Consider the following 25,584-nt stretch of genomic DNA (forward strand, 5'->3'; position numbering starts at 1 on the left):
GTTAAAAAGGATCAACACGGAAAGTAATTCAGCTTTAAGCAGAAGTACATATCGAATAATATTAAGTAAAAATGTTTTGTTTTTCTAGTTATTCTAAAAGCTATGTTTAAATATTACTCAGCTAAAGAAGGCTCTGAAAGGGTTCACGCTAAGGTAAAGTGATGATTGTCACAGAGTCCTGACAATGTTATGGAGGACTGGAAGCCACTCGGTCACAGGAAACCCAGGGTTGTGTTCTTGAGAATAGTGAAATGAGCAGAGAAGCCAGGAGTTCTGACACTCGGGAACCAATCGCCAGCTGTTTTGTCTGATGTGACATCATGATGGGGTGCCATATTGGGAGGTTTGACTGTAATAACTTCTTGCAAATAGTACTAAGGTAGCTGTCAGGGTGGTTTTTTAACCACCCCAAACGTGCTTTTAGGGGCTCACTTTGGTCTGGGAAAGCAAGTGGGTCTTGGGATTAGTAGAGCCATTTGATCAGCCCAGCATTTAAAATTCCCAGCAGATAAAGGGCGTGGAGCTGCGGGGAAGCCATCCCTCGTCCAGCCGGGATTCTCAGATGCACAGGAGTGCGTCTTCCTTTTCCACGTCCTCAGTGACCCCACAAGTGTGACCAAAAATGAGTCACTGCCTCCCTGCCTTGTTTGGGGCCTCTTACAGTTGTACGAAGAGACCTAAGTGCTACCGTGCACGTTCCCAAAAGAAGAGCTGCATTTGTTCAGATCCGTAAGAGGCGTCCCCCTCCTCCCAAGAATCGTCATCCAGCACATTCTTAGTGTGTGTCCAGGTCTCATGTCATGAATAATATGTGCAAGTTCTTAGTTATGACTCAATACAACTGAAAAGAGGCTCAACGAATTTGGGAGGGTGAGGGGAGGACAGCAAGGCAGGGCCCAGTTTCCTCCTCTGTAAAATAGGGAGTTGAAATAGATTCTAGATGATCTCTACTTCACGTTTTGTACCAATTCTTTGAAATTCACTTGATCTTTCAGATGACTCATTGGACTCAGAGTCACCCAAATGGTCTTTGACTTTCATTCCTAAATTTAAACAATTAGTCATTTTTTTCCCCAGCAAATGCACATTATATGCAGTGTGCATATAATAGGTATGAAGTGTTTTTATGACATTATTAAGATAATTCATATATCATACAATTCACCCTTTTAAAATACACATGTCAGTGACTTTTAGTATAGCCACAGAGTTGTTCTAGCATCTTCACAAAGTCCCAAACATTTACTTCAGTCTAAAGAGAAGCCCTATACTTCAGCTCCTGGCAGTGACGAATCTCCTTTCCTCCATATATTTGCCTGCTCTAGACATTTCATAAACATGGAATCAAGGGCTGGTGGTGTAGCTCAGAGGTAAAGTGCTTGTCTAACACATGCAAGGCCCTGTGTTCTACCTGAAGTACCAGGGGAAAAAAGGAGTCATACAATGGTGACCTTTGGTTTCTAGCTCCTTTCACCTAACATGATTTCAAGATTTATCCATGATATAGCATGAATCAGTACTTCTTTCAGTTCTATGGCCGAATAAGATTAATTGTATGGCTATACCATAGTTCGCTTATCCAAACATTAATTGCACATGAGAGATTACAAATAGTACATGTTTTTGAGGGGACATATATTTTCAATTCTCTTGAAGTGGAATTACTGGGTCATATGATAACTCTATACTTAACATTTTGAGGGACTACCAAACTGCTTTCGAAATGACAGCATGACTTTAAAATCCTACCAGCAAGGTAGGAGGGTCCTAATCTGTCCACATCCTTGTCAACTCTTGTTATTATCTGTTCTATTTGAGCCTTCCCAGTAGGGGTGACATGGCACCTCATTGCAGCTCCCAGTCTGAAATTCAAGGTCCCTTTTTCCATGTCACAGACAGCTACACATAATAGCAGTGAATATGTTTTTAAACTGGCATTTAAATCACACCTGGGAAATTTTTATGTAATAAGGAGGGACAGCTCTGAGAAGGGAATTTTCATTCCACACTTGCCCTGCTGGGGTGACGGGGCCCACGTGGCTCTCGGTGAGGCCAAGAGCAGGGCCGAACCCTTCAAGGGGAGCGTTTTAAGAGCAGCCGGCTTCATCCTAACCAAGGCAGTATCTGATTGTACATACTTGAAAACCATCCTCTTGATTTTGGCCTTCACTTCCTGTTGAGTTGGAAAGGCATCCAAGGGGAATTCCAGATGAGGAGTGGAACCGAACTGGAATGCTCCCACTCTGACCTGCAGCGGGAGACAGGGGCCCGAAACTGGGGTCAAATTATAAATATTCCAGAGAGAATAGAAGGGACGAGAAAGGTCAACAGCCTTGCCTCCTGGCCACTCAGTGAACACCAGTGCCAGAGGTCTCACCACTGTCCCCAAAAGAAGGCTCCAAAGACCGGCTGGACAGTCTGGTCAAATCTGCCTGCAGCCCCTACTAGGCTTCCAGACCCACAGCCCCCAAAGGCAGCGGCACACCCTGGCAGCTTTCCGGCTGAGCTGTGAGCAGCCCGAGGCCAGAGCTTCACTCACACTCGGCAACTGCTTCCCAGGGCAGACACTGTTGTGGACAGTCCCATAGTGCCTCAGTTAGCCACAGAGGCACGACTGATGGATGCCCACATTACTGTTGGAGAAAATAAACCCTGCAGAGGACAGAGATCTGGCCGAGGCAAAGGCTCACCTGCCCATGGCTAGCAAGGATGGACCTTAGCTCTCTGGTCTTCCCTGTGGCTCCATTACACTGCTTGCTTCTCAGCAGCCAACACCTGATGACCAACCCAGGGGTCCGTGGAAGCTAATCCCAGTCCCCATCAGGCGTGGGTCATCGCTACCACAACTATAGCCCATGTCTTCTGATGGTTAGCCAACCAGCCCCTCCGACCTGCTCCTGCCAAGCTAGACCCGAGTCAGACAGGGGGCAATCAGCCCCCAAAACTGACATGAGCAACACAGGAGCTGAAGCTCGTCTGCACTGAGCAAGTGAGAACACTGGTGAAGGTTCTGGGTACTAACTGAGGCCACCGGTGCCTTGAAGAACCAGAGAAGGGAAAGATCGAGTCATTCTGTGGCTTTAGTCACGAGTGCAATTGTGAATATTTACTGAAAATTAAAAATTCAAAGGGCTATTGGGAATTTATCCTAGGGCTACCCTTCCACACAGATGAAACAACATTTATAGAATCACAGAACATTTGCAATAGTGGATGTCCATCAATAGGAGTTGGCTAATTAGACTGTGGTACACCCTTATGCTGGGAAGTTAAAATAAACCTGTATACAGATGTGGACAGATTTCCAAGATAAAGTGATGATAATAAGACAGGAGCCAGAACACCAAGGAGGAAAGGGGGTGGGGGGAGACAAGGACAGGTATTCACAGTTGCTTGTATTTGTAGGAAGCGATTCTGGAATACTCAAGAAAACTGGCAGCGCACCTAGTAAATGGAAAACAGGTGGGCAGAAGACTTTCCTCTGTACATCTTTTTATTGAAACATATGAATGAATTAATTTTAAAAGGTAGGGGGGAAAAACTCTCTTGAGAACAACAGCTGGGTCTATTAACTCGGGTTAAAACAGGAAGGATCTGACTTCAAAACAAAACATGCAGGAAATAGCCTAAGTTAGTAGTTAAGGCATTTAATTTAATTGGTGGTTTGGGAGCAAGAGAGCCGCCTTTTATCTTCAGTTTACTGTACTCAGAAGCGGACCCGCCCAGATTTCTCACCACATTGCAGTCACTCTGCCACCATTATACTATTAGAGCCAGGAAGTCAACTTCCCAGCTTTTAAGTGTTGAGAGGAAGACTTCAAACACCTTAAATCCACCTCAACAACAGAGCATTCATAAAAGACCTTAATTTAAAGCTACTTGAGAAGCTCTTCCTAAAAACTAGGTGCGAGTCAAATCCCTTGGACATGGAGACAAGAGGAGACACAAAAAGCCAGCAACATAAAGCAAACCCTGAAGCCACAGATCACATGAATCCATCTTATATCCCTTCCACAGCACAGTGGTATGTTCACGCACCCTGAAGGTCAAGGCACTCGCTCACCCAGTTAGACACCAATTCTTTTGCTCCCCAAGCCTTGCTACAAGAAAATCTTTCTCAAGTTAAGCCCAGATTTAACTCCCTACACACCCAGATTCTGTTCTCTTAAAAGAACAGAGTCATAGCCAGATGTAGTGGTCCATGCCTATAATCCTAGTGACTCGGGAGGCCGAGGCAAGAGGATCATAAGTTTGAGGCCAGTCTCAGTAACTTAGTGAGACTCCATTTCAGAATAAAAAATTAAAAGGTCTGAGGATGTAGCTCAGTGGTAAAGTGCCCCTTGGTTCAATCCCCAGAACCACAAACAAAACAAAATGGCCATTCTGCACTCTCACGTGAAAATGATAATCAGGGTCCTCCAAATAAGGATGTTTCCTCTCACTATCCTGGCCATCTTGGGCTCTGTGTGTTTTGCCAATATCAAACCTAAAAGAATCGCTAGAACTTCATGCCACATTCTCAGTGTGGTCCAGCAACATCGAGGTTAAGTTCCCCAAACTCAGGGTCTGGTCCTACCAGCATACCTCTCTCCCCATATCTTCCTCTCCACACTGCCACACTGCTGGCTGTCCCTCTGCTGTGTGAAAGTGGGGTGTGGACTGAGTGTCACCATCCTAGCCCAGAGGCTGCCCATGGGGATACAGATGGCCCAGGGAGCCCCAGTTCCTACACACATAGCTCTCTTGAGATTGCTCTGTGACCCCAGGAAGTTGCTTTGCCTCTCTGAACCTGTTTCTTCCTCTGCAAAACATGTGCTAATAATCCGTACTGCTTTCCTTGCCCAGTTTTCTGTCTTCTGGGGTCTCAAGGCCGCTCATTTCAGAACACACCACATCGATCCCAAAGTCAACAGCCTTTGATCGTTACATCACTTCTTCCAGGAGGAACTAGTGAAATTCCACAGAGAAGCATTTGAACAGAAGCACCTGTCTAGGGCAGGAGAGAGGTTCAGCAGTCCTCCGCCCGGGCTCACATCCCAGTTAGAACTTCCAGGCTGCTCGTGCCTGCATGGGATGTGGTGCCTGCCGATGACCGTGTGAGACTGCGCACACTCCCGAAGTGACATGCCATTCTGGATAGAATCTGGCCCTCATTAAAAGCCGTGCTTGATCCTAAATCCTAGAGGTTTTACTAGGATTAACCCAGGAATGTCATCCTGAAAAATCACTTCCTTCCTCAACCTGTATGTGATCATCTAATTCAAAAAATTATGACTTCCCAGACCAAAATGCTCTTCTGAATGTTTATTTGATGTTTGGGTAGCTTCACATAGTTCAAAATCCAAAAAGTATAAAAACAAGTCTGTTGCTGGCTCTCTCTGGGGCTTGTACCCCAACAGTTCAGTTCCCACCCCCTCCCCAGCAGGAACCCCTGTCCTTAGCATCTTACAAGGCCCTCTCTCTATTCTTTATGCATATGTGAGCAAACACAGAATTTTATTCTTTCACTTTCATTTTACGTAAAATGGTATTCTACATTTTTTTCTAAGTTTGCACGCTTACTTTTTACCTTAATTTGTCCTGTGCCTTTCCGTATGAGAGAGCTTCTTTGCCCTTTTAGCTGCCTGGTGTTTCATCATGTGAATGCACCACCGTGGATCTATCTGTCCCCTGTCAGTGGACATTTGGGTTGCTAGACTCTTATAATTCCAAGTATCAATGAGTAACTGTACGAGCATGGCTGCAGGTGGCCACAGAGTCCCTGGTGGAATTGCGAGGTCAAAGATTCCAAGCTTTTGTCATCGGGATGGATACCGTTGGATCGCCCCACGAGGTTGCACCAGGTGACACTCTCACCAGCAGTGTGCGGGAACGCCAGTTTCTTAAAGATGTGCTCATAGGGCCGGCCACTGACCTTGGGATTTTTCCTAATCCAGCGAGCGAAGAGTAGCATGTCAGTCAGAGATACGTTACTGCACTGAGTGAAGCTGGGCATCTTTCACATACCTACAGGCCGTCTGTGTTTTGTTTTCCCAAATTATGTTTATTGCCAATTTTTCTATTGGGTTATTTTTAAAAAATGCCCTTTTTAGAAATGAGAGCCATGGCCACCACACTCTACTGATATTTAAGACTGACTATTTGAAGCCAGGAAGAACAAGAAATGAAAATAACTATCGGGACTAACTCTCAGGGGACCTTCCCAAGCCAACAGAGAGGGTAGGAGCTGGGCTTCATGTCAAGACTCCAGTCTGCTCAGTGTGTCCTCCTTCCCCATCATTCTGCAAATACCAACTCTCTTCTAGTGGCAAAAATTCACATGTCCCTCTCGGCCTAAAGATGGCAAGACACTCTTTCCCCTGACCACTGAGATTGGCCAAGGGATTACCATGTCAGCTACGCCTGTCCAGCTGGAGCTCTCCTGAGGATTCTGCCTGATCTACAAGGAAAGAAGTCCACTTTCTTCTTTCCTGGGGTCACTAGCTTGAAGGATAATAACTCTGCTATAGAAAAAATCCTGGGAAGGAGGTCAACCAAAGAAAGCAAGAGTGAAGAGAGAGAGAAGGATGCTTGACAGCCTCGACTGAGCCCTAGCCTCCGCTGTGCTGGAAACGGAACTGGGATTGACCCTTTCAGTCCTCCCAGTTCCACAAGCCAGAGAATCCCCTCTTCTGCTTGACCCGTTAGATACCAAATTTTCAAGTCTGTGTATATTTCCATGAAATTGACTTGGGTGCCTTAAAATAGGTTGGAAATCATGATCCGGAGCTTATATACATTTTATAGTAACATTATAATATTATATCACTATATTCTTTATTATACAATTACATATTATATATCATATTACATTTTTATAGGTCTGAAACAATGGGACAAAATGGGATAAGTTTGGACTTGTGTCACTTGCAACCAAAGACACCCTAATACAAAGATGGACAAGGCTTATACTCACCCTCTCGGGGCTGATGTCCAGAGCATCACATACCGTGATGGCAAAGTGCTTGGACCTTTCAAAGCTCCCTTTCCCGATGCTGTGAGAGCCATCTAACAGAAACAGGACGTCCACCGCAGCCGAGCACCACATCACTGTGGAGGGCGGAACAGACGGATGTAGCTGAACTAGATTTTCCATAGCACAGACTTTCATCAAGTACCTGCTTGTGAACACTACTTAACCACAACAATTGAGCTCTGCGAGGAACGGCTCCTGGGCCAGCCTTGGTCCCAGCCCTTGGTGCCACAGTCTAGACCAGGACATGGTCAGGCACCCTGATAGGTGAGGCCGTGTTACTCAAGAGTTCAAGCAGCAATAGAGGCAATGTTGGCTGTGCCTCCCCTCTATGCCAGCTCTTCTGGAGGCACTACATATGTCTAATTCATTTAATTCTCATGACTACCCTGAGACAGATGACTATTTTAGTTCTTTGAAAGTTTTACTGAGAACTCATTCCCACAGTACACAAATCACCCAATTAAAGTGTACAATTCAATATATATTTCTAGTATATTTACAGATGCCTTCTATCATCACCAATTTTAGAGCATTTCCCATCACCTCAGAAAAAAGTCCTATACCTTTTAGCTCTCACTCCTCAGATCCCCACCCCACAACCCTAAGGTGATCTGCTATTTTTAGTCTCACTGGTCAGATGAAGAAAGCAGAGCACAGGGCATTTCAGTAACCTTCCTAGGGTCAAAGTACCAGGAAGCGGTGGAGCCAGGATGAATCCCGGGCTATCTGGCTCCTCCAACCTAAGCAGGAGGGTGAAGGGAACCAGAGTCAGAGAAGCACAGCAGAGATGGCGCCCCTGAGAGGGCAGTACTGGAACTGCAAGCAGGGGAGGGGTTTCACCAGAGAGGAACGGGGACATGCAGGGCCACTGGGAACATCCTGGTGTGGCTTCAGCATACGGAAGGATGCTGACAGAGTGGGAGGAGGAGAATCATGGGAGGACAGGAGGGTGGTTGGATAGATGGTGGTCAAGTGACAAAAGGCCTTGAGGTGCAGACCGAGAAGCTCAGCAACGTAGATTTACTGAGGTTATTTTTGCTGTTGTTCTTTGTCTTGTGTTTTAAGCAAGGAGACTGACTTGGTCAGGTCCCTGTTTGGGGAAAATGATTCTGGTCACAAAGTGAAAGGAAACCAGGAATGGGGTGGAACCCAGGAGGAACACAGCTTCCTGGGGCCTGTCTCACTGAGATCTGAATGCGTGTTTGGGGTATGAAATGTGGGCTTACTTTTGCTGGCCACTGCAATCTTCCCGATGGTCTCTCTGCTCACCTGGACTTCCTGGAGAGGGAGGGATGGTGGCACTAGGAGAGAAGACACCAGGACAGAGAGAGCCTTCACCTCCATGCATGTGACCAGGACAAAGAGGTAACATGGAGAAAACCGAACATGGGGGAGCCTATGATACCTGCATTGCACAAGGTCCCACGTGAAGGGCTGGGCTTGCAGCTCAGTGCGTGAGGCCCAGGTTGAATCCCCAGCACATGCACGTGATTACCACGTGGAGAGCATTAACCAAACGTCCCGCTCCTATGAGCTATCTTTGTATTTAGATTTCGGTATTTTGAAAAGAAAAGTTTAAAATACCTGAGAGGGGCTAGGGAAGGGCTTATGATTCTGAAAATTCTGTTGCTGGTTAGGTGTCCTACCTTTGTCCCCCTCTGGGTACAGGTCCTTGCACTGTATCTAGGTATATCCTTGGAAGCCCCCTAAAACACTGCCAAGACCTTCAGACAAAGCATCTCACCTCCATAAAAATTAACCTTGGATGTGAACAGAATTTATAGAAGCAGATTCACAGAAAAACACAAGGATAAATGGTCAGACAGGTGACAAAATGCTGTAATTCAAACAATTTTAAATGTGAAAACCTAAATAAAATTCTAATTTAAATATTAGGAAAAAAATTTCCAATGGTGATAATGTAAGTCAGCACAAGCCTTCTAAAAAACAATTTGGTTAACTGGATTAAGAATCATAAAAATGCTGACACCCACTGACCCTATAGTATACTGCAACTAGAAATTGATTCAAGGGAAATAGAATTTTACATCTGGGAAAAAGGTACACCAAAACCTTCCCCTTCAATGTCATTTGTGCTAGAGAAAACAAAAACCCAGAAAAGTCTATGAGCAAATGTTGACAACATTTGGTCAATACAATTAATATAAACAAGGGCTAAATGTTTTGGGGTAGGAAGTTCATGAATAATTTTTTTTATTCTTTTTGACACACAAGTAAGATAATAATCATGGTAGATGAGCAATCAGTAATAATTTAAAAAAAAACATGGGGCTGAGGGTGCAGCTCAGTAGTAGAACTTTTGTCTAGCATGCACAGGGCCCCGGGTTGAATCCCCAGCACCAAAAAATTAAATTTTAAAAATAAACTTTGAAGGCAGGGGTAACATGCCAAGGAATCCCCAGGATAACTAAATGATGAATGTCCTGAAGACACTGAGGCCACCAGTGGGGGTATCTGGAGAAGGCTGTGCCACTGCACACATGCCCCACACAGGTGTCCAGGGCAGAAGCGTCAGGTAGCTACTTGATGGACATCAATGTCTGTGAGTGGGCACAGAGGACACAAAGCCCAGGAGCAAGCCCAGGAGCAGGCCGAGCAGGGGCAGATGAGGCATATGAGTGAGCAGGAGGGGTGGCTGGGGAGGACAGGGGAGGCAGCGGGAGGGAGGGAGGAAGGGATCACAACACAGGGCACTGGGCTCGGGGGCGGGCGACTGCCAGGAGAGGGATCCCAGGGCGCACCAGACCAGCAGGCTGGGTTCGGTGTAGGGTGGGGCTGGGATACCAGTGACCGACGCTCCTGGTCCACCTGCTCCCTCAGCATCACCCCCCCACCCGGTTGCTCCCACCTTCCCCAACGCCTTTCCACTCACAGGGCCTCAGTTTCCACCATACATTTGGGCAGGCTGCTCCTGCCCACTGATGTGTCCTCCCATCTCTATTCATGGGGACTAGGTCACTATATGGAACCAGCAATTAACTCCACAGCTGAGAGCAGTTGGACCTGAGGTCCTGGACAGCTGTCCTGCTGCTCTGCTACCAGGGGCAGAACCAAGACAAAGTACAGGTGAAGACAGTGGATGGAATTAAAGGGGTAACATCTTCCACAGAGGCAGGCGCAGCCTCCAACACCGGAGGCTGCTGCCTAGTGTATTCCACGATTGTGTAGGGCCAGCCAAACGGGGTCCTGCACCATCCTGTCATGGTGGCTGCTTCCTCTCAGGAAGCTCCTAGCGGCAGGTGTACTTCACCCCCGTCCTCAGAGCCAGCCCAGCTCTCTACATGCAACACGCAGGCACTGAGGTTCCAGAAATGAGTCCAAGAATTATTGGCAAAGCGTGCGGTAACTGAGGAATCCCCAAGACCCTGCAAATAACAGAAAAATACAATTTCTTTTTAAACGTCTTAGCAGGAAACTGGCCAACCATATCAGGACAGGATATCAGGGGAGTTCATGACCAGAGGCCACTCACTAAAGATGTCACTCAGCTAAGTGGGCCCCTCTGTACCATGTGCTCAGGGGTTAAGGCAGGTGCCAGTCTTTGGGTGAGCCCGTCCTGAGCCTGGGCGACATCTAATGCTGTGAAATAATCTTGGGACTCCGAAGAGGCTCCCATGGAAGCGGGGGCTGCCTAATGCACAGCGGCCACTGCTCCTGCTAACCAAGTCTGAGTCTCCTCGTGTGCACTCCGTGACTTGGGGGACAAGTAGACTGAGCACCAGGCTGGAGCAACAGCCTCCTACTTCCAGCCCTTCGGATCTGCCCGGGCTCTAGAGGACAGGTGGGGATGATAGCAGCCTAACAGAGGACATATATACCTGTTACCAAAATGCATCAGGGAGGACAGCAAAACAGAATCTCAGTTTCAAAGCCACCACGGTGGTTTTATAGAAGAGGATCCTGAGCTAATCTTGTGTCAGGTGCTGAAGAGCAGAGGCAATGGGAGGTCTGAACAGCGGGGTCTGACCTGATCTGAGGGTCCGAGAGGAACTGTGCAGGGTATTGAAGAACAGCTAGGAGTTTGCCAGGGTGGCAATGTTTGGCTCAGGGGGTGACCAGGCTGGGGGGTAACGAGACAGCAAGGGTGCCAGGCGGGACTGGAAGGGGTGTGGAGTGTGGGAGAGAAGGGGTACCACAGGGGAACGGAGACAAGAGGATCACAAGGACCTGTTAAGAGCAATGAAAAGTCACTTAGAAGTCGTAGGCAGGGCTGGAGAAGGGTCCAGTCATGACCAGATTTGCATTGTGAAATGGCTGCTGTATGGAAAATGGCTTGGAGGAGGACGCAGGGAATCCAGCAGACTCATCAGGAGACTACTGCAGCCGTCCAAGCACAAGATGATGGGGCTTCGACCAGGGAGGCGAACATAAAGTGGAAATGGAACTGAGACACCTCTAAAAGTTAAAACTGACAGTATCTGAAGCAAATCAGATGTCAAATGCCTTACCCCCTCCACTAAAAAAGAAAAAAAAAAAAAAAAAAAAAAAGAATCTTACCTCTGGAAAACAGGAAAATACAGATGGCTTCCAGCAAGAGGAAAGAGGGCATGTTGATGTAACTACAGAGAAAAGAAAAGAAAGGAAGCGTCAGTAATTAGTCCTGTGAGCTGTTCAAGTCACGCCATCAAAGGAGGTGACAACTACTTAGCTTTTTCAGGTCACAAATAGGACCCTGGTGACCGCTCTTTGCCACCACTAGAGTCACCTGGAGAAGACATACATTCCCTAAAGGTCACTTTACTCCAACGACTGTGACTTTACACAGCCTCTTCCTCAGAACACCAGGCCTGTCCCGCCCACGCCAGCTCCTCCACAGCCTCGAGAGGGCTCAGCCCTGCTTGGCCGCAGTGCTTGGGTAAAATGACCTCCTCTTGGGGTCTGCATTTCTTCACCAAGAGTTAGAAGCTGACCAGTTGAAGATTTGAGCTCAATGTCCTTATTTTCTGAAACCTAGCAAGTCACTAAAATCACTTTCCCTAGCTAAGACCACAAAGAAAGCCTGCATTATATGTAAACAGTAATCTAGCTCAAGGAATAAAAGTATTTTTTAAGGTTTTTGTTACTTAATAATTGTCCAAGCATGGGTAAAATTCAATATCATGCCCCGATCATGTCTTGAGGATGGTATAAAGAAAGAATGCCTTTAATAAGAAACAACAGACCAAGAGGGTAAGCGATTACAGAGGGCGCACACCTGAGACTTACTTCTAACTTTAGCTGTGAGGTCATCCCCGGCAGCTCCCGGGCTCCCCCAACCTGCACTACACCCAGTGAATTCTGCCCCTTGTCTGACACGCTCCACCACTTCTGGGGCGTAAATGCAAGTCTCCTGGCTGCAAGAACAAAACAGCTCTCAGATTCTGCATTTGCAGGATTGGCAGGGCAGGTTAAGAGCTGCCCTACAAACTAGAGTCACCCAGGAAATGCTGCTGCTTCAGATTTACAGAAGAGCTTAAAATAACCCAAGTCATGTTCCTAAAGGTGCTATGCTGGGCCTTCCTTGGAATTGCAGGAAGTCTGGGTATGCAGTGCATGTGTGATGGGGAGGAGGGTGATTTCAGGGGACGCGGCTCACCGTTGGGCTTCATCCCCACCCTTGGGGAGCAGAGGGGGGGAATGACAGGTGACAGTATGATGGGAAAGGATAAAGGGGACTGAACAAGCTACACACAGGGATAGACTGAAGGTGGCTGAGAACCCAAAGGGGAGGGGACCCGGGAGGTCACGCAGTGAGGTCTCCAGCTCTGGAACTGCATGCTTCCCTCTAACCACGGGGCCAGGTCAACTCAGGGGAGCTCTGAGGAACCACCTCTCATGAGAACTCCACCCACACTAAGGTGGCCCACCTGCAAATCACTACATGGCAGATAGCCAGCTCCATCGCTCAGGCAGGGGCCACGCCAGCCCCGTGGTGGCAGAGAACTTGCATCTTGAACCCCGGGACCCAAGTTCTCACCCTGATGCCCTGGGGTTCCTCATTTACAAAACGAGGGGGCTGGACAGATGCTAAGTGTCTTCTGGTTTTAAAAATCCCATTCGCCCTCCACCATGGGCCTAGACTGGTAGGCCTTACTCCACGTCCATCCGGCCCCTGGGATTTCAGGACTTTACTGAAACAAATTAAATCAGCCGTCCCGACCAGCTGAGTCTTTGTTCAGAATCTCTGCTTCAAATGACTAAGAGGTTCCAGTCTTGACCTAAGCAGAAACTGGATATCGACGTCACAGGAGTGAGCACTTCAGCTGCCCTCGGCTGCCATGGAAGGGACCAGAAGGATGTGGGCCTGCCGAGGGGCTGCGTGCTTCCTGTCAGCTTCCAGCCCAGGTGCACGCCAGCAAGGCAACTTGGGACTTTCTCCCAAGCACACATGTTCCCTCCTGGCCCACAGCAGAGGCAGGACGCCGGGCAGCCGGATGAGGGGCAGTGTAGGGCAGGGAGAGGGTTTCTCTGAGCCATCTGGGCCTTAGGTTCAGGGCAATTTTCTCGCCTCACGGCTTCCAACCTTGGGCACATGACGGAGACTGGAGCTCAGACCTGTGATCATTTGTAAAACGAGGATTAGCACTGCTACCTCCTCAGCTTTCTACCAGGACATAGTGGACGCAAGTGGAAGTGAACAGGCGCACTCCCTCCACGCCATGATGCCATCCTAAGTGACTTCACTTGCCCTGTCACGTGCCTCTGCCTGCCCAGCCAGATGCTGTGAGTCTCCCCAGTTACTGCTCCTTAAAACAAAGTTTTTGTTGGCAATCTGCAAACGACGCAGCATGTCACATGTCCCCTAGCAAGTGTTGGGTTCAGATGGCATGGCTTGGCAGCCTTGGTGGCAGCCCCTCTTTTGTCCCCTCTAACCCTAACCCCTTGGTCATGCACAGAAACTGCCCCATGACATACTTGTTTGACTGCCAGGTGGCAAATGCCTAAGAGTAAGGATTGTGTCTTAGTGTGTGCTGGAGCCTGGTGACCCATATGTGACTTGTGCACAAAGGATGAGGCACAGGCTTGCTGGCTACACAAAGCACTACAATGTCCCCTGCAGAGGGATGGGGGATCTCGTAGGTGCATCTTTATGCCCAGTGCATTTAATTTTTGGGGGGGATGGGATGCTGGAGGTTGAGCCCAGCATTGCTTTACCACTGGGGGTGTAGTCAGTCCTTTTTATTTTTGAGACAGAATCTCACTAAGTTGCTGAGGCTGGCCTTAGATTTGTGATCCTCCTGCTTCAGCCTCCAGAGTCACAGGGATTACAGGCATGTGCCCCAGCTTACTGCATTCTTTTTAATAACAAGATAAAAGAAACAAATGCTATTTCAATGGGAGTACTTTTTGACTCTTCCCACCCAAAGACCCCCCCCCCCTTTTTTTTTTTTTGTCGTTGTTGTTTTGAGAGAGGATTTCACTGTGTTGCCAGACTGGCCTTGAACTCCTGGATTCAAGTGATCCTCCTGCTTCAGCCTCCCAAGTAGCTGGGACCACAGACAGGTGCCACCATGCCCACCTTAGAAAAGAGTTCTAAAACAAGGATGAAGTCCACAGCAAAAAGTCAACAATAACTACCACCTAGTGAGCACTTACTGCATACCTGCCAGCAAGTTCCATAAGTCCGTGTCTTTTCTCCTAACCCTCATAAACAGCCAGTGAGGGTGTATCCTCCCCATTTTACAGATGAGAAAACTGAGGCCTAGAGGAGTGTTTTTTTTGTTTTTTTTGTTTTTTGTTTTTTTTTTTTGTACCATGTGGCACAGTTAATCAGTGGCTCAAATTCCAAGCTGGACTCCCAGTGATCTGTTCAATCCATCACCTTCTAACTTCCAGATTCTGAGGAGAAATGTTGGAGCTGGGGGTTGAAGGGGACACCATGGCAGAAGTCCAGGCTCAGATAACAGGCTATGGGCAGCAATAGGAACAGAAGCCTAATTAGACACCTGGCACCCTGAATCCTGCCCTTCGGCCGTTTTCCACCAGCTAATACCCGCCAGCAACTCCCACGATGGTGCACGCAGCAGGAGCTTTCCAGGACCCTCCACGTTCCTGTGTGAAGTACTGGAGAGTGATCTGCAGGCCAGGGACGGGCGGGCCCTGGTTCCCGGGGGCGCCTTGTCAAGCCTTTTCCATTACAAAACGCCTTGCTCATCGCCGGCGTTCCTTGCCATTCCATTACTCAAGCTGATCCTTCATGTTATTCCCAGTGGCCGGGCTTCTCCCAGGTGGAGTTAGATGTGCCTCATTCCCAATCTTCTCATCAGAGAGTTGTTCTGGGGTCCTGGTTGCACACAGTCCCAGCAGCCTTTGGAACAGTGGATGAGTGAAGTTTGCTGCAGGATGCCCCCCCCACACACACACACACCACCCTGCACTAAGCAGGGCTCACATTTCCCATGATGCTGCAAGAAGCAAAGGTGAAAAAAAGGCTGCTTTTAAAACAAGGGCTGGATCTGTGATAGCCGAAGGCAGTGTCCCAGGACAATGCCCACCTTCTCCTCAGTGATAAGAAACCCAGTGAGCGCAGGTGAAAAAGGAAGCCACTTCCGCCCCCTTGGAAAATGCAACTGTAACCCCAAATATTAAGATTAGCCCTTGGCAGATTTCAGGATGGAAATCTGAGCCCTTACCAAGAGCACTCCAAACCTGAACAGGAAGACTAGAATGGGGGGCAAAAGTCTCCAGCCAAGCAGTCCTCGCTGTCTTTTGCTGTAACGATCACCTTCTTCATTTGGTAGAATGTTTGTCTCAGACCTTGAAGTCAAGGGAAATGGAGGACACGTTTCTAGTTTGAAATGACAGGGGTAGTATTTGTGTTTTGTTTGTTTTTGTTGTTGTTGTTGTTGTTTGTTTCTGGAGACAGGGCTCCAGAGAGTCTACAATGCCCAGGATGGCCCTGATCTCCTGGGCTCCCATGATCCTCCTGCCTCAGCTTCCCAAGGAGCTGGGACTGCAGGCATGACCACCATGCCCAGTTAGGGAGAGCATTTTAAAAACTGCCCAGGAAAAGTCACGCTCCCTAGAAGAATCAGTAAATTCTCAGAACATAACATTCTGACCACCAAAAGGCATCACCAAGGGTGAACGATATGCCATTTTGGATTTTGGGGCATTAATCCAGGGCCTCTCACATTCCCTGCACCTACTAAGAGGCAGTTTTAGACAACGGATCTTCATATTTGTTTGGCTGGTATCTGAAATGCTTTCCATTGTTTAGAATCCAAAGTCCCTATAGTGGAACTCTGGAGAATTCTGAGTTACGGGAGAATGCACACACACAGGACTGGAAGTACAGAGAGAGAATTCCAGCCCAGCTGGGTGACTCTGCAAGTAACAACCTCCCCTGCCTCAGTATTCATCTGTCCAATGGGGAGAATCCGAGTTTCACAAACTCTGTGATAAAGACCCCGTGAGGCAGTGTGGGAAAGTCCTTGCTAAATGGTAGCTGCTTCTTTTCTAAACTGATGATGTTAAAACTTTATTACATTTAACATATTTCACTGAACAAAATCCTTAACCCTGTAAGGTAGATATTATCACTTCCATTTCAATAGATGAGGAAAACAGTCTTGGAGAAGGTAGGGCTTAAGGCCATAGAGCTAGCAAACCACACACAAGGAGTCCAGTTCAGATCTCAGCCCTAAGAAGGGCACAGTACCCTGATGGAGTAGAAGGAGCAATGATCAGACATGATAACTGTGCATGAACTTTTCTGGTTAATTCCTTCACTCAGTCTCTCGATTTCCTTCTGTAAAATGGGGGTGATATCACCCACTTCTTTACCTGGGAAGGTTGTTGCCAGAATTCCATGACACCCCAAACTGAAGGCCCTTTGGACAAGAACCAAGTTTCCTAATTTGAGATCTGGGAAATCCAGGTCAAGAGCAGAGCTGAGCATGTTTGTGGCAGCACAATTCACAACAGCCAAACTATGGAACCAAGCTAGGTGTCCATCACTGGATGAAGGGATAAAGAAAATATGGCATATATACACAACGAAGTTTTATTCAGTCATAAAGAATGAAATTATGTCATTTGCAGGAAAAGGGATGGAATTTGAGACCACTGTGTTAAGCAAAATAAGCCAAACTCAGAAGGTCAAGGGTCATATGTTTTCTCTCATATGTGGAAGCAAGAGAGGCAAAAGGGAAAGAAAGGTGGTGGGGTTTAGGGGTGGGGTTCATGAAAATTGAAGGGAGATTAGTAGAGGAAAGGACCTGGGGGAGGGAAAGGGGAAATACTGGGGAGTCATATTGGCCAAAATATATTGTTATATTGTGAGCATGTACAAATGTATACAACAAATCCCACCAATAAAAAAAATAAATAAGAATAAAAGGGCAAGGCTAAGGAGAGGAAGATTAGTGATGATAATCACACCCAGGGAAAGCCAGCAGATAATTCTGTGGAAGAAGAGGAAAAGCAGCAGACCAGTCACTTAGATGAAAGGGCAAACTGAGTGGGGAGACTTTAGCTGTCCCGGGGGCTGCTCTGGGTGATGCTGAAACAGGAGGTTGCAGGGAAAGAACATGCAGAGCCCTCAATAGCCTTGTAGATGGTAGGAGGGATTTTTTTTTTTTTAAATAGCCTTACTGGATAAAATAAAAATTAGCAAATGCATTATAGACCTCCCAATTAAAATGATTTTTTAAAAAATTCACTGATGTGTGGAATGCAAAAGTTTGAGGACCAGTGTTTTAAATAATGCCTCAATATTGTTGATAGACTTGATAAAATTATAAGAAATTTCATTTATCCAATGAAAATCATTAAGCATCCACCCAGTGCCCAGCACACTTCTAGGTATTGGGGACGCGATGGAAATGCTTTGGAACTGTCGGACACCCACAAGGCAGTGGCATCATTAACAAAAGGTACTTTCATCAGGAGCTTATCCCAATGTCCCACTGTCAATTAAGGACTGTGGCTGGGTGCAGTAGCACAGGCCTGTAATCCTAGCGGCTCAGGAGGCTGAAGCAGGAGGATCATGAGTTCAAAGCAGCCTTAGTGAGGCCCTAAGCAACTCAGCAAGACCCTGTCTCTAAATAAAATACATAAAAAGGCTGGGGATATGTCTTAGTGGTGAAGCACCCCTGGGTTCAATCCCAGGTATTAAAAAAAGTTAATGATTGTGCTATTTATGAAGCTTATTAAAAAGCCCAGAGTAGGGCTGGGGATAGAGTTTAGAGATAGAGCACCTGCCTAGCACAGTCAAAGCCCTGGTGTCTGATCCCCAGCACTAACTCCCCACCTCACCTCCCCCCAAAAAACCAAAGAAGCAGCCAGAGGTAGAAACTTAAAACATCAATGTGTATCACTAGGTGAAAGAAGACAATCAGAAAAACAAACAGTATGATTCCAGCTATATGATATTCTGGAAAACGAAAACTATGGAGATAAAAAATTCAATTATTGCCAGCGGCTGGGAGGAAGGTTTACTAGGTAGAGCACAAAAGATTTTTAAGGCAGTGAAAATATTCTGTGTGATATTGTCATGGTGAATACATGTCAAATCCATAAGGTGAGCAACATCAAGGATAAATGCTAAACTATGGACTTTATGATGTGTCACTGTAGTGTAAAATATGCACCACTCTGGTGGGAGACGTGTATAATGGGGATAGGGGATATGGGAACTCTCTTCTGCTCAACTTTGATATGAACCTAAAACTCTAAAACTGGATGTCCTTGTCTATGAAAATCGGACTATGATTCATGCCAAGGGTCTCCAGTCCACTATAGGAAGAGGAAATGATGACAAGTTCTGGATGGTGGGCCAAGAAACAACTCTAAGGACAAAGGTATCATTGGTGGCTTTCAGACACACAAGGAATGATGACGGAAGGAATACTCCTCTGCCCTGGGATTTTCCTGGAAAGCTAGTCTGTGAAATTCTTATACCCACAGGATGTGGCTCTGAACTGGATGTTTACAGAGGAAGAGTCACACAGAGAGTGGCTTCAAGTTGCTGGAAGCAAGTGACCCTCCTGGGGCCTTTGCCAAATACAATACCTCTGAGTTTCCTTCTGAAAACTGTCCCTGTCTTTTCTCAATCTACCTTTCTTAATACAATAATGTCACATTGGGAACAAAGTAGACCTTGAATTTTTAGGCCTTAATCTATAAAACACTTAGAGGTTCTATAGTTGGTTTGTTTAATTTGTCAATGGAAAAATAACTCTAAAATGTCAAAAAGGATTATTTTAAGCCCACCTGAATGACCCTGTCCATAGAACACAAACTCAAGTTACAACATGAGCTCAGGTCATCAGGTAGGAGAGCTGCAAAAAGGTGAGGAAAACTTCCACGAGATTCAGGTGTAGTTTTCAGTAAGGCGGGGAAGTCTCAGGATTCAGGCACCGTCTTAGCCCCAGTGGTGAGATTTAACAGAGGACAGAGGCCGATCCAGCTTAGTCCACGTGTATCTAGGGGTCACACAAATGCTGTCAACACAGAGGCTGATGACAAATAACTGTCAAAAAGGCCCCAAACTGCCCAGCTCTGACTTCCCAGCCTACACCACTGCATCTTTCCACAAGGCTCTGATCAGTGAAATTCAAACAACCTGGAAGCTCTCAAGTACAAATGTGGTATCTCTGAAGAAATTTTGGTTCACAATTAAAGGTGCTTATTATTTGAAAAATAATACTGGTTCTAATTATTCAGATAGCTCTCGGAGACATCCAGCGTGTTGCCTACTGTCCACATTCAAAGGTTCACTCTTGCCCCCAATCAAAGGCAGCAAGGTGCCCTTCCCTCTTCTGCCGGTGTCCACAATTCTGAAATCAAATTTCCCACGGTAGGGTTTGGAGGCCCTCCCTTTTTCTGTCTCACAGGGCAGGTGGCCAAGAGCCGGCCTTGGGTGGGAGAAGCACAGAAAGCAGGGCTGAGCCAAAGGAGGGTAGGGATCAGGGTGTGGGGCTGCGGGGTGTGTTTGTGGTGTGAAGGTGGGGGAGTTGGTGATGGAGATAAGTTTCCCTCCAGACCAGAAGTGTGTTTTTATGTGCACAGGTAGGGGCGCGAACGCACGGCGACACGACACGGACAGAGGAGCCTGTGACAGATTTCTCCCGCCTGTAAAGTCACCAAGGAGGACAAATTCCCTGAACTTTCCATGGCCCAAGGTGAGTCTCTCAGGCAGCGGTCCCCTCTCTGGTTTTGCTTGCAGAGATTCTGCTGGGGTCACCAGGCTGCCTGGGAAAACCGCAGTCACCATAACACCTGTATATATCCTATAACTGGGGGGAGGGCATGTTCCCAGGGCCTTCATGCAAAAGGCGAGTCCCCTTCCGCAGCCACCAGTGAAGGGCGCGCCGTGACCGTGCCAGGCAGCTCGGGTTCCATACGACATTCTCTCCTCCACCCAGACACTGAGCCCCTACACTTACCTGCGTGCCGCGCCCCTCGGCTCGGCGCGCGTGTCCGGGCCCACGACCTCCGCGGCTCACCCCGGGCGGACCGCTGGGCCAGAGCTAGGCGCGCGCCAGGTGCGCTCCTGCGCGGACGCCGACTTCCCGGCAAGGCCGCGCTCAGGTGGGCGCAGACAAAGCCGAACAAAGCCCGCAACGCCCGCGCGGGCCGGCGAGCCTCCACGGTCCGGGTAGTGGGCTGGGTCGCGGCGGGCTCCCCTCCCAGGAGCGCGAACCGTCTGCCGCCGCCCCTGCCCAGACTGCTAGCCGGGCTCGCGGGCAGCGGCAGCGCGGAGCCAACTCGGGCGGTGACTCACCGGGCGGAGCGCGGCGGGGAGCGCACGCCGCCTAGGCCCCTCTGCTGACAGGCGCGGGCTCGGCTCGGGCCAGGGGGCGCTGCGGACCCGCGCAGGGACGCCCCGGGGGGCGGCAGCCACGTGGGACACCTGTTGGTCTCTCCCGCGAGAGGCGGGCAGAGTCGCGCCCTCCTAAGTGAGGGTGGTGTGTCGGGCGCCTCTGGGATCGGCGCTGGCCTCGCCCCTCGCGTTTTTTAACAAGGTGTTGGCCAAGTTGGCAAGTTTGCAAAGTACGTCTCTGCGGGCCTCCCAGCCTCTGAGCTCAGCAGTGAGCAATGTGCCATCCATCGCCGTCTGCTCCGCAGGCTTTACTGCTCCGACCCATGAGAAAACCTTCACTTGGGCTTCGTTTGTTTGTATGGCAATTGCCTTTTGTTAACTTGCCTCTCCCATTATTGCAGTCGGGTGATAAAAAGTCGACCTTCTGGCCAGCATCCTTGTTCAAGTCTAGAGGGTGCCTGATTTTTTAAAATCAAATGCCACCGAACAAAACAGCACAATGTCTGGCACCACGCTTTGTACATAGTAAGCTGTTAATGAATGTTGGCTCTTACTGCATAACCTACAGTTTTCATACTTCATCAAAAAAGAAGCCTTGCATAATGTATGCTCATTGCAAAAAAGAAAAAAAAAAAAAAAAAAAAGGAAAACCTGTAAGGAAAGCAAGTTGTAAAACCACTGAAAATTCCACTGCAGACCGAGATCATCTGTTAATGTCGTGGTGCCTTCTTCCAGTATTATTCTACCTACATAAAAATCTGCATATTTTATTCATCCCATTCATACTGTACCACACTCTACATTAATTTCTCACTTCCTTTTTTCAACATCTGTATTTTTAGAAACTACACGATATTCTAAATGTACTTTATCTGCCTTTTTTTGTTGTTGTTGTTTTTAAGGCAGGGAGACAGGGTCTTACTAAATTACCCAGGCTGGCCTTGAACTTGCCATCCTCCTGCCTCAACCTCTGGAGTGGCTGGGATGACTAGCATGTGCCACCCTGTCCAGCTTGCCTTCTAGGAAGTTGACTTGTTTCCTCTTCTCCAGGTCCTTCCCCATTATTCCTGTGTTGATCAGATAGGCAAATAGCAATTTTATTTTTACAAATTTCCTTTATAAAAATTAGAAGAGCATTGCATTTTCATCTACAGTTCTCAGGATCTTCAGACATTGACAGCCTTCAGTGACACTGGTTCCTGGTAACTTTAGAATTGCAAACCTTGCTGAAGAGGAGGAAAAAAAGACTCGTTTCCCACATAATTCATTCTTCTCAGTAATGTCTACTGAGCATGGTGCGGGGGGACCAACAACAACAAACAGGGCCACTTCAAGCAGCATACGCCACGTCCCAGTATGTCATCTTGGAAGAGAACATGGGTAAATGCAAGGGAAGGGTGCTTGCTGCCTCTAGATCAGCAAGTGTTGTTTATGAGAAATGCAATGCAAGACACCCGTGGAATGCTTTAGTGGCCTCATTGAAAAGTGAAAAAGGTAAACTACATTTTAGTAAGAAACTCAGAGATGCAAAACATTATACAAACATGTAATCAATAGAGATTTTATACTGTCTTCAAAATTCTATTGTATTTGCACATATAGCACCTCTTAGTTTGGACTGGCCACATTGAGTGCTCAATAGCCACATGTGGTGAGTGACCTGTGTTGCTCCAGGTATATGGCAGACCCTGGAGTCCTGGACGGCCCACCACTAACTCCTCCTCTCCCCAACCCATGCTGGTTGTTCAACATTTCTCTGTAAACTTTTGCCTAATGAGTTTAGAGAATCTGTTTCAATCCTGGGCATTCCTGACATTTTTGACCTGCCTTTAATTGGGGGCATTTCACATTTGCATTCCCTGAAGAGCTAGAAGTATAAATACTGGTAGAGGTAACAGTTGCTGTGAACTTCTCATCAAAGCGTCAGCAAAGCCCAGTCTGCCTTAGATGCCTTTCAGGTCTTAACAGGTATTCACGAGGGAAGGTGGCTCATGCTCTGCAGAGCAGGGAGTGGGTCACTTGCAGGGGTGAAGCCTTCTTATACGGGGAAGTTGTGTGGCTCCTTTGTCACCCACAACAACCCTTCCTTTGAAGATTTATGGAAATTTTAACATTGAGTTATGGAAGGGCCACCATCCTGAAGGGTGAAGGGTCAAGAGCTCCTTGCTTTTCAAGACTTTTGCCTTATTCATCTCTTCAGCCCCAATGCCTGGTAATTTATATGTAAATATCCTTTTTAAAATGTGAATTATGTCAACACCCTGTTCACCACATTTCAAGGCATGGAGACGATTTTGAGATCCATGCAGAGATAAATGAGGACTTCAACATTCAGTGACAGGCATCAGGAGGCGCCCCGTGTAATGGAAGGACCACAGCTTTGGAGATGAAGTGGTCTAGGGTTCTCCAACTAGGTCTCCTGCCTGTTGGCCTTGTAACAGGAAAAAATGCTTTGATTGATCTGAGTTTCCTGACTTATGAAGTACAATGTGTAGGGCGATTCCGACCCTGTGGAACCCCTACTCGAATTCCTTGAATCCAGTCCTCAAAATGAGGAAAGCACCCATGAAAGGAACAGATGCAAAGGATGCCACACAGAGCTGCGAAGTTCCTCATTTCCCCGAACCACAGCCAGCCACCAACCAGAGCCTCGTTGAGAAATCAAACAGGAAACAATGCCCACTAAATGGCAAAGCAGCCATCCTGGAGGAAACAAAAGGCCCGATTCCCAAGTGCTTCATAGGCAGCAAACTAGGCCACACTAACAGGTTTGGCGCTGAGAGCAGGGGACAGAGCTAAGTTGTGGTGGGGACAGGAGAGAAATGCTGCCATCTCAGAGCTGAGGCCCCCTGGCTTGGAATAGACACAAATTGTTGTAAAAGTGATAGCATACTTCCCAGCTCCTCCTTAAAACAGAAGAATCATGCAAAAAGTGATGCTGGATTTGGTTTTAGGGAGTGTGATGCTTTCCTTTTTTGATGTTTTTGATTTCATTTTCTTTATTGTGGTTGAATCCAATTTAAATTATAGTACAAAATGCTTAACAAACATCAGAGATCTGTACTAACATTTAAGACTTTTTGTGGAGAAAATATGGTAATTTTAAAACACTTAAACCTTTTGCCTCTAAGATACATAAATAAGCAGACAACCTTCAAGGAGATCAGTACTGCGCAGACTTTTTAAACCTACTAATAGGTAACCTGTAGCATAGAACTGATGGAATGCTGCAGCAGAAACTGTAAATAACAAAGTGGTAACTCTCACACAGAGTTATCACAATCCCCATCCTAAACACCATTAGGATACAGCAACTATTTTCTAAGAAAATGGACTGCTTTTCCTCACTAGGATGCTTCAAAATGTGTCTTTCCAAACTAAAATGCCTTTCCAACACTGGTACTTTTAAAACCAGTAGAACTTCTGGTTATACAAATCAGGTTTAATAAATACTCCTTTCAGAAACAATTTTAGAGAGAACACTATTTCTTCTAACTAGTGATACATGACAGTATGCATTTTGACACATCATGCATAGGAGTACAACTTCTCATCCTTCTGGTTGTATATGAGAGTTACATGGGTTGTGTAATCATGTATGCACTCAGGGTCATAATGTCTGATTCATTCTACCATTTCTACCCCTATACCCCCTTTCCCACCCTGTTTAAATCAGTGCCTCTATTCTTCCCTAGCATGTCCCCCAACACACACTGTCAATTAGCATCCACATATCAGAGTAAACATTTGGCCTTTGGTTCTTTGGGATTGGCTTATTTCACTTAGCATAATATTCTCCAGTTCCATCCATTTGCTGGCAAATGCCATAATTTCATTCTTTAAAGCTGAGTAATATTCCATTGTGCATATGTGCCAGTTTCTTTATTCATTCATCTGCTGAAGGACACCTAGGTTGATTCCATAGTTTAGCTATTGTGAATTGAGGTCCTATAAACATTGATGTGGCTGTATCACTACAGTAGGTTGATTTGAAGTCCTTTGGGTATAAACCAAGGAGTGGGATAACTGGGTCAAATGGTGAGTCCATTCCAAGTTTTCTTAGGAATCTCCATACTGCTTTCCAGAGTGGTGGTACCAATTTGCAGTCCTGAATATGATGCTTTCTGAACCAAGTAAACATGGAGTCTCTACAAGGGCAAAGTCTTGGTAACCGTCATTCAACCAACATTCCAAAATGCCCAGTGCTCTGTGTTCCACTGTCAATACGTCCCTGCGATTACCATTTGCTTTCCCAGTCTGTTTGGTTCCCACACACGTATGCCTCAAGTATTCACTGAATGAGTTCTGGCAGGGATCTGAGGGTGGGCAGTCATCTTACTGCCATCCCATCGCTTTAATCCCAGGAGCAGAATCATCTCCCAATTCCCTCTACAAGTCTACAACTAGAGCCTGCCTTCCAATTCTTCTTATCTAGAAAAACAAAAACCTCCAAGAACCTTCCTCACGTGTTTGTTGAGAACTCCTGTGTGTAACTTGGGCTACAGAACCACGTTTGCTGCTGAGGAACCTGGATGTCCTCTTTGACTAGTCCCAGGGCTCCACTTGCTACTTGCCTCTAGACCCGGTCACTAGAAACACTGATATCAGCTGGTCATCTCAAAAAAGACTTAAATTCTCTCTGGGAATCAGGCAGCTGGAAAGGGTTTTCATGTGTTAGTTTCTAGAGCATTTATTATATAGCAAGAGTTCAATTTCAGAATATGAATTGTCCTTATTCACAATTTTAAGAGTTTTTTTATTTCTTGCTGCTGTGGCAAAACAATTCTAGAAAAACAAAAGA

At 46.9% G+C, this 25,584-nt stretch overlaps 1 protein-coding gene across 4 annotated transcripts in view; it reads right to left on the bottom strand.

The window, feature by feature from the left end:
• Positions 1 to 20,939, bottom strand: part of VWA2 (von Willebrand factor A domain containing 2) — a 38,704-nt gene extending 17,765 nt beyond the window's left edge. For 2 of the 4 annotated variants that reach the window (XM_079137913.1, XM_079137911.1), the window contains exons 1-5: positions 20,407 to 20,881; positions 11,534 to 11,595; positions 8,242 to 8,316; positions 6,956 to 7,089; positions 2,139 to 2,248 (exon numbers count right to left, since the gene is read on the bottom strand). In XM_079137913.1, coding sequence (XP_078994039.1) covers positions 2,139 to 2,248; positions 6,956 to 7,089; positions 8,242 to 8,316; positions 11,534 to 11,585 — 371 coding nt within the window. In that variant the 5' untranslated portion in view covers positions 11,586 to 11,595; positions 20,407 to 20,881. Of the gene's footprint in view, positions 1 to 2,138; positions 2,249 to 6,955; positions 7,090 to 8,241; positions 8,317 to 11,533; positions 11,596 to 20,406 lie in introns of all 4 variants that reach the window. The other 2 variants (XM_079137914.1, XM_079137912.1) reach the window with 2 other exon arrangements.
• Between the last annotated feature and the right edge of the window lie 4,645 nt (positions 20,940 to 25,584).

This window comes from Sciurus vulgaris (genome assembly GCF_902686455.1).
Source record: "Sciurus vulgaris genome assembly, chromosome: 4".
NCBI classification, from domain to species: Eukaryota; Metazoa; Chordata; class Mammalia; order Rodentia; family Sciuridae; genus Sciurus; species Sciurus vulgaris.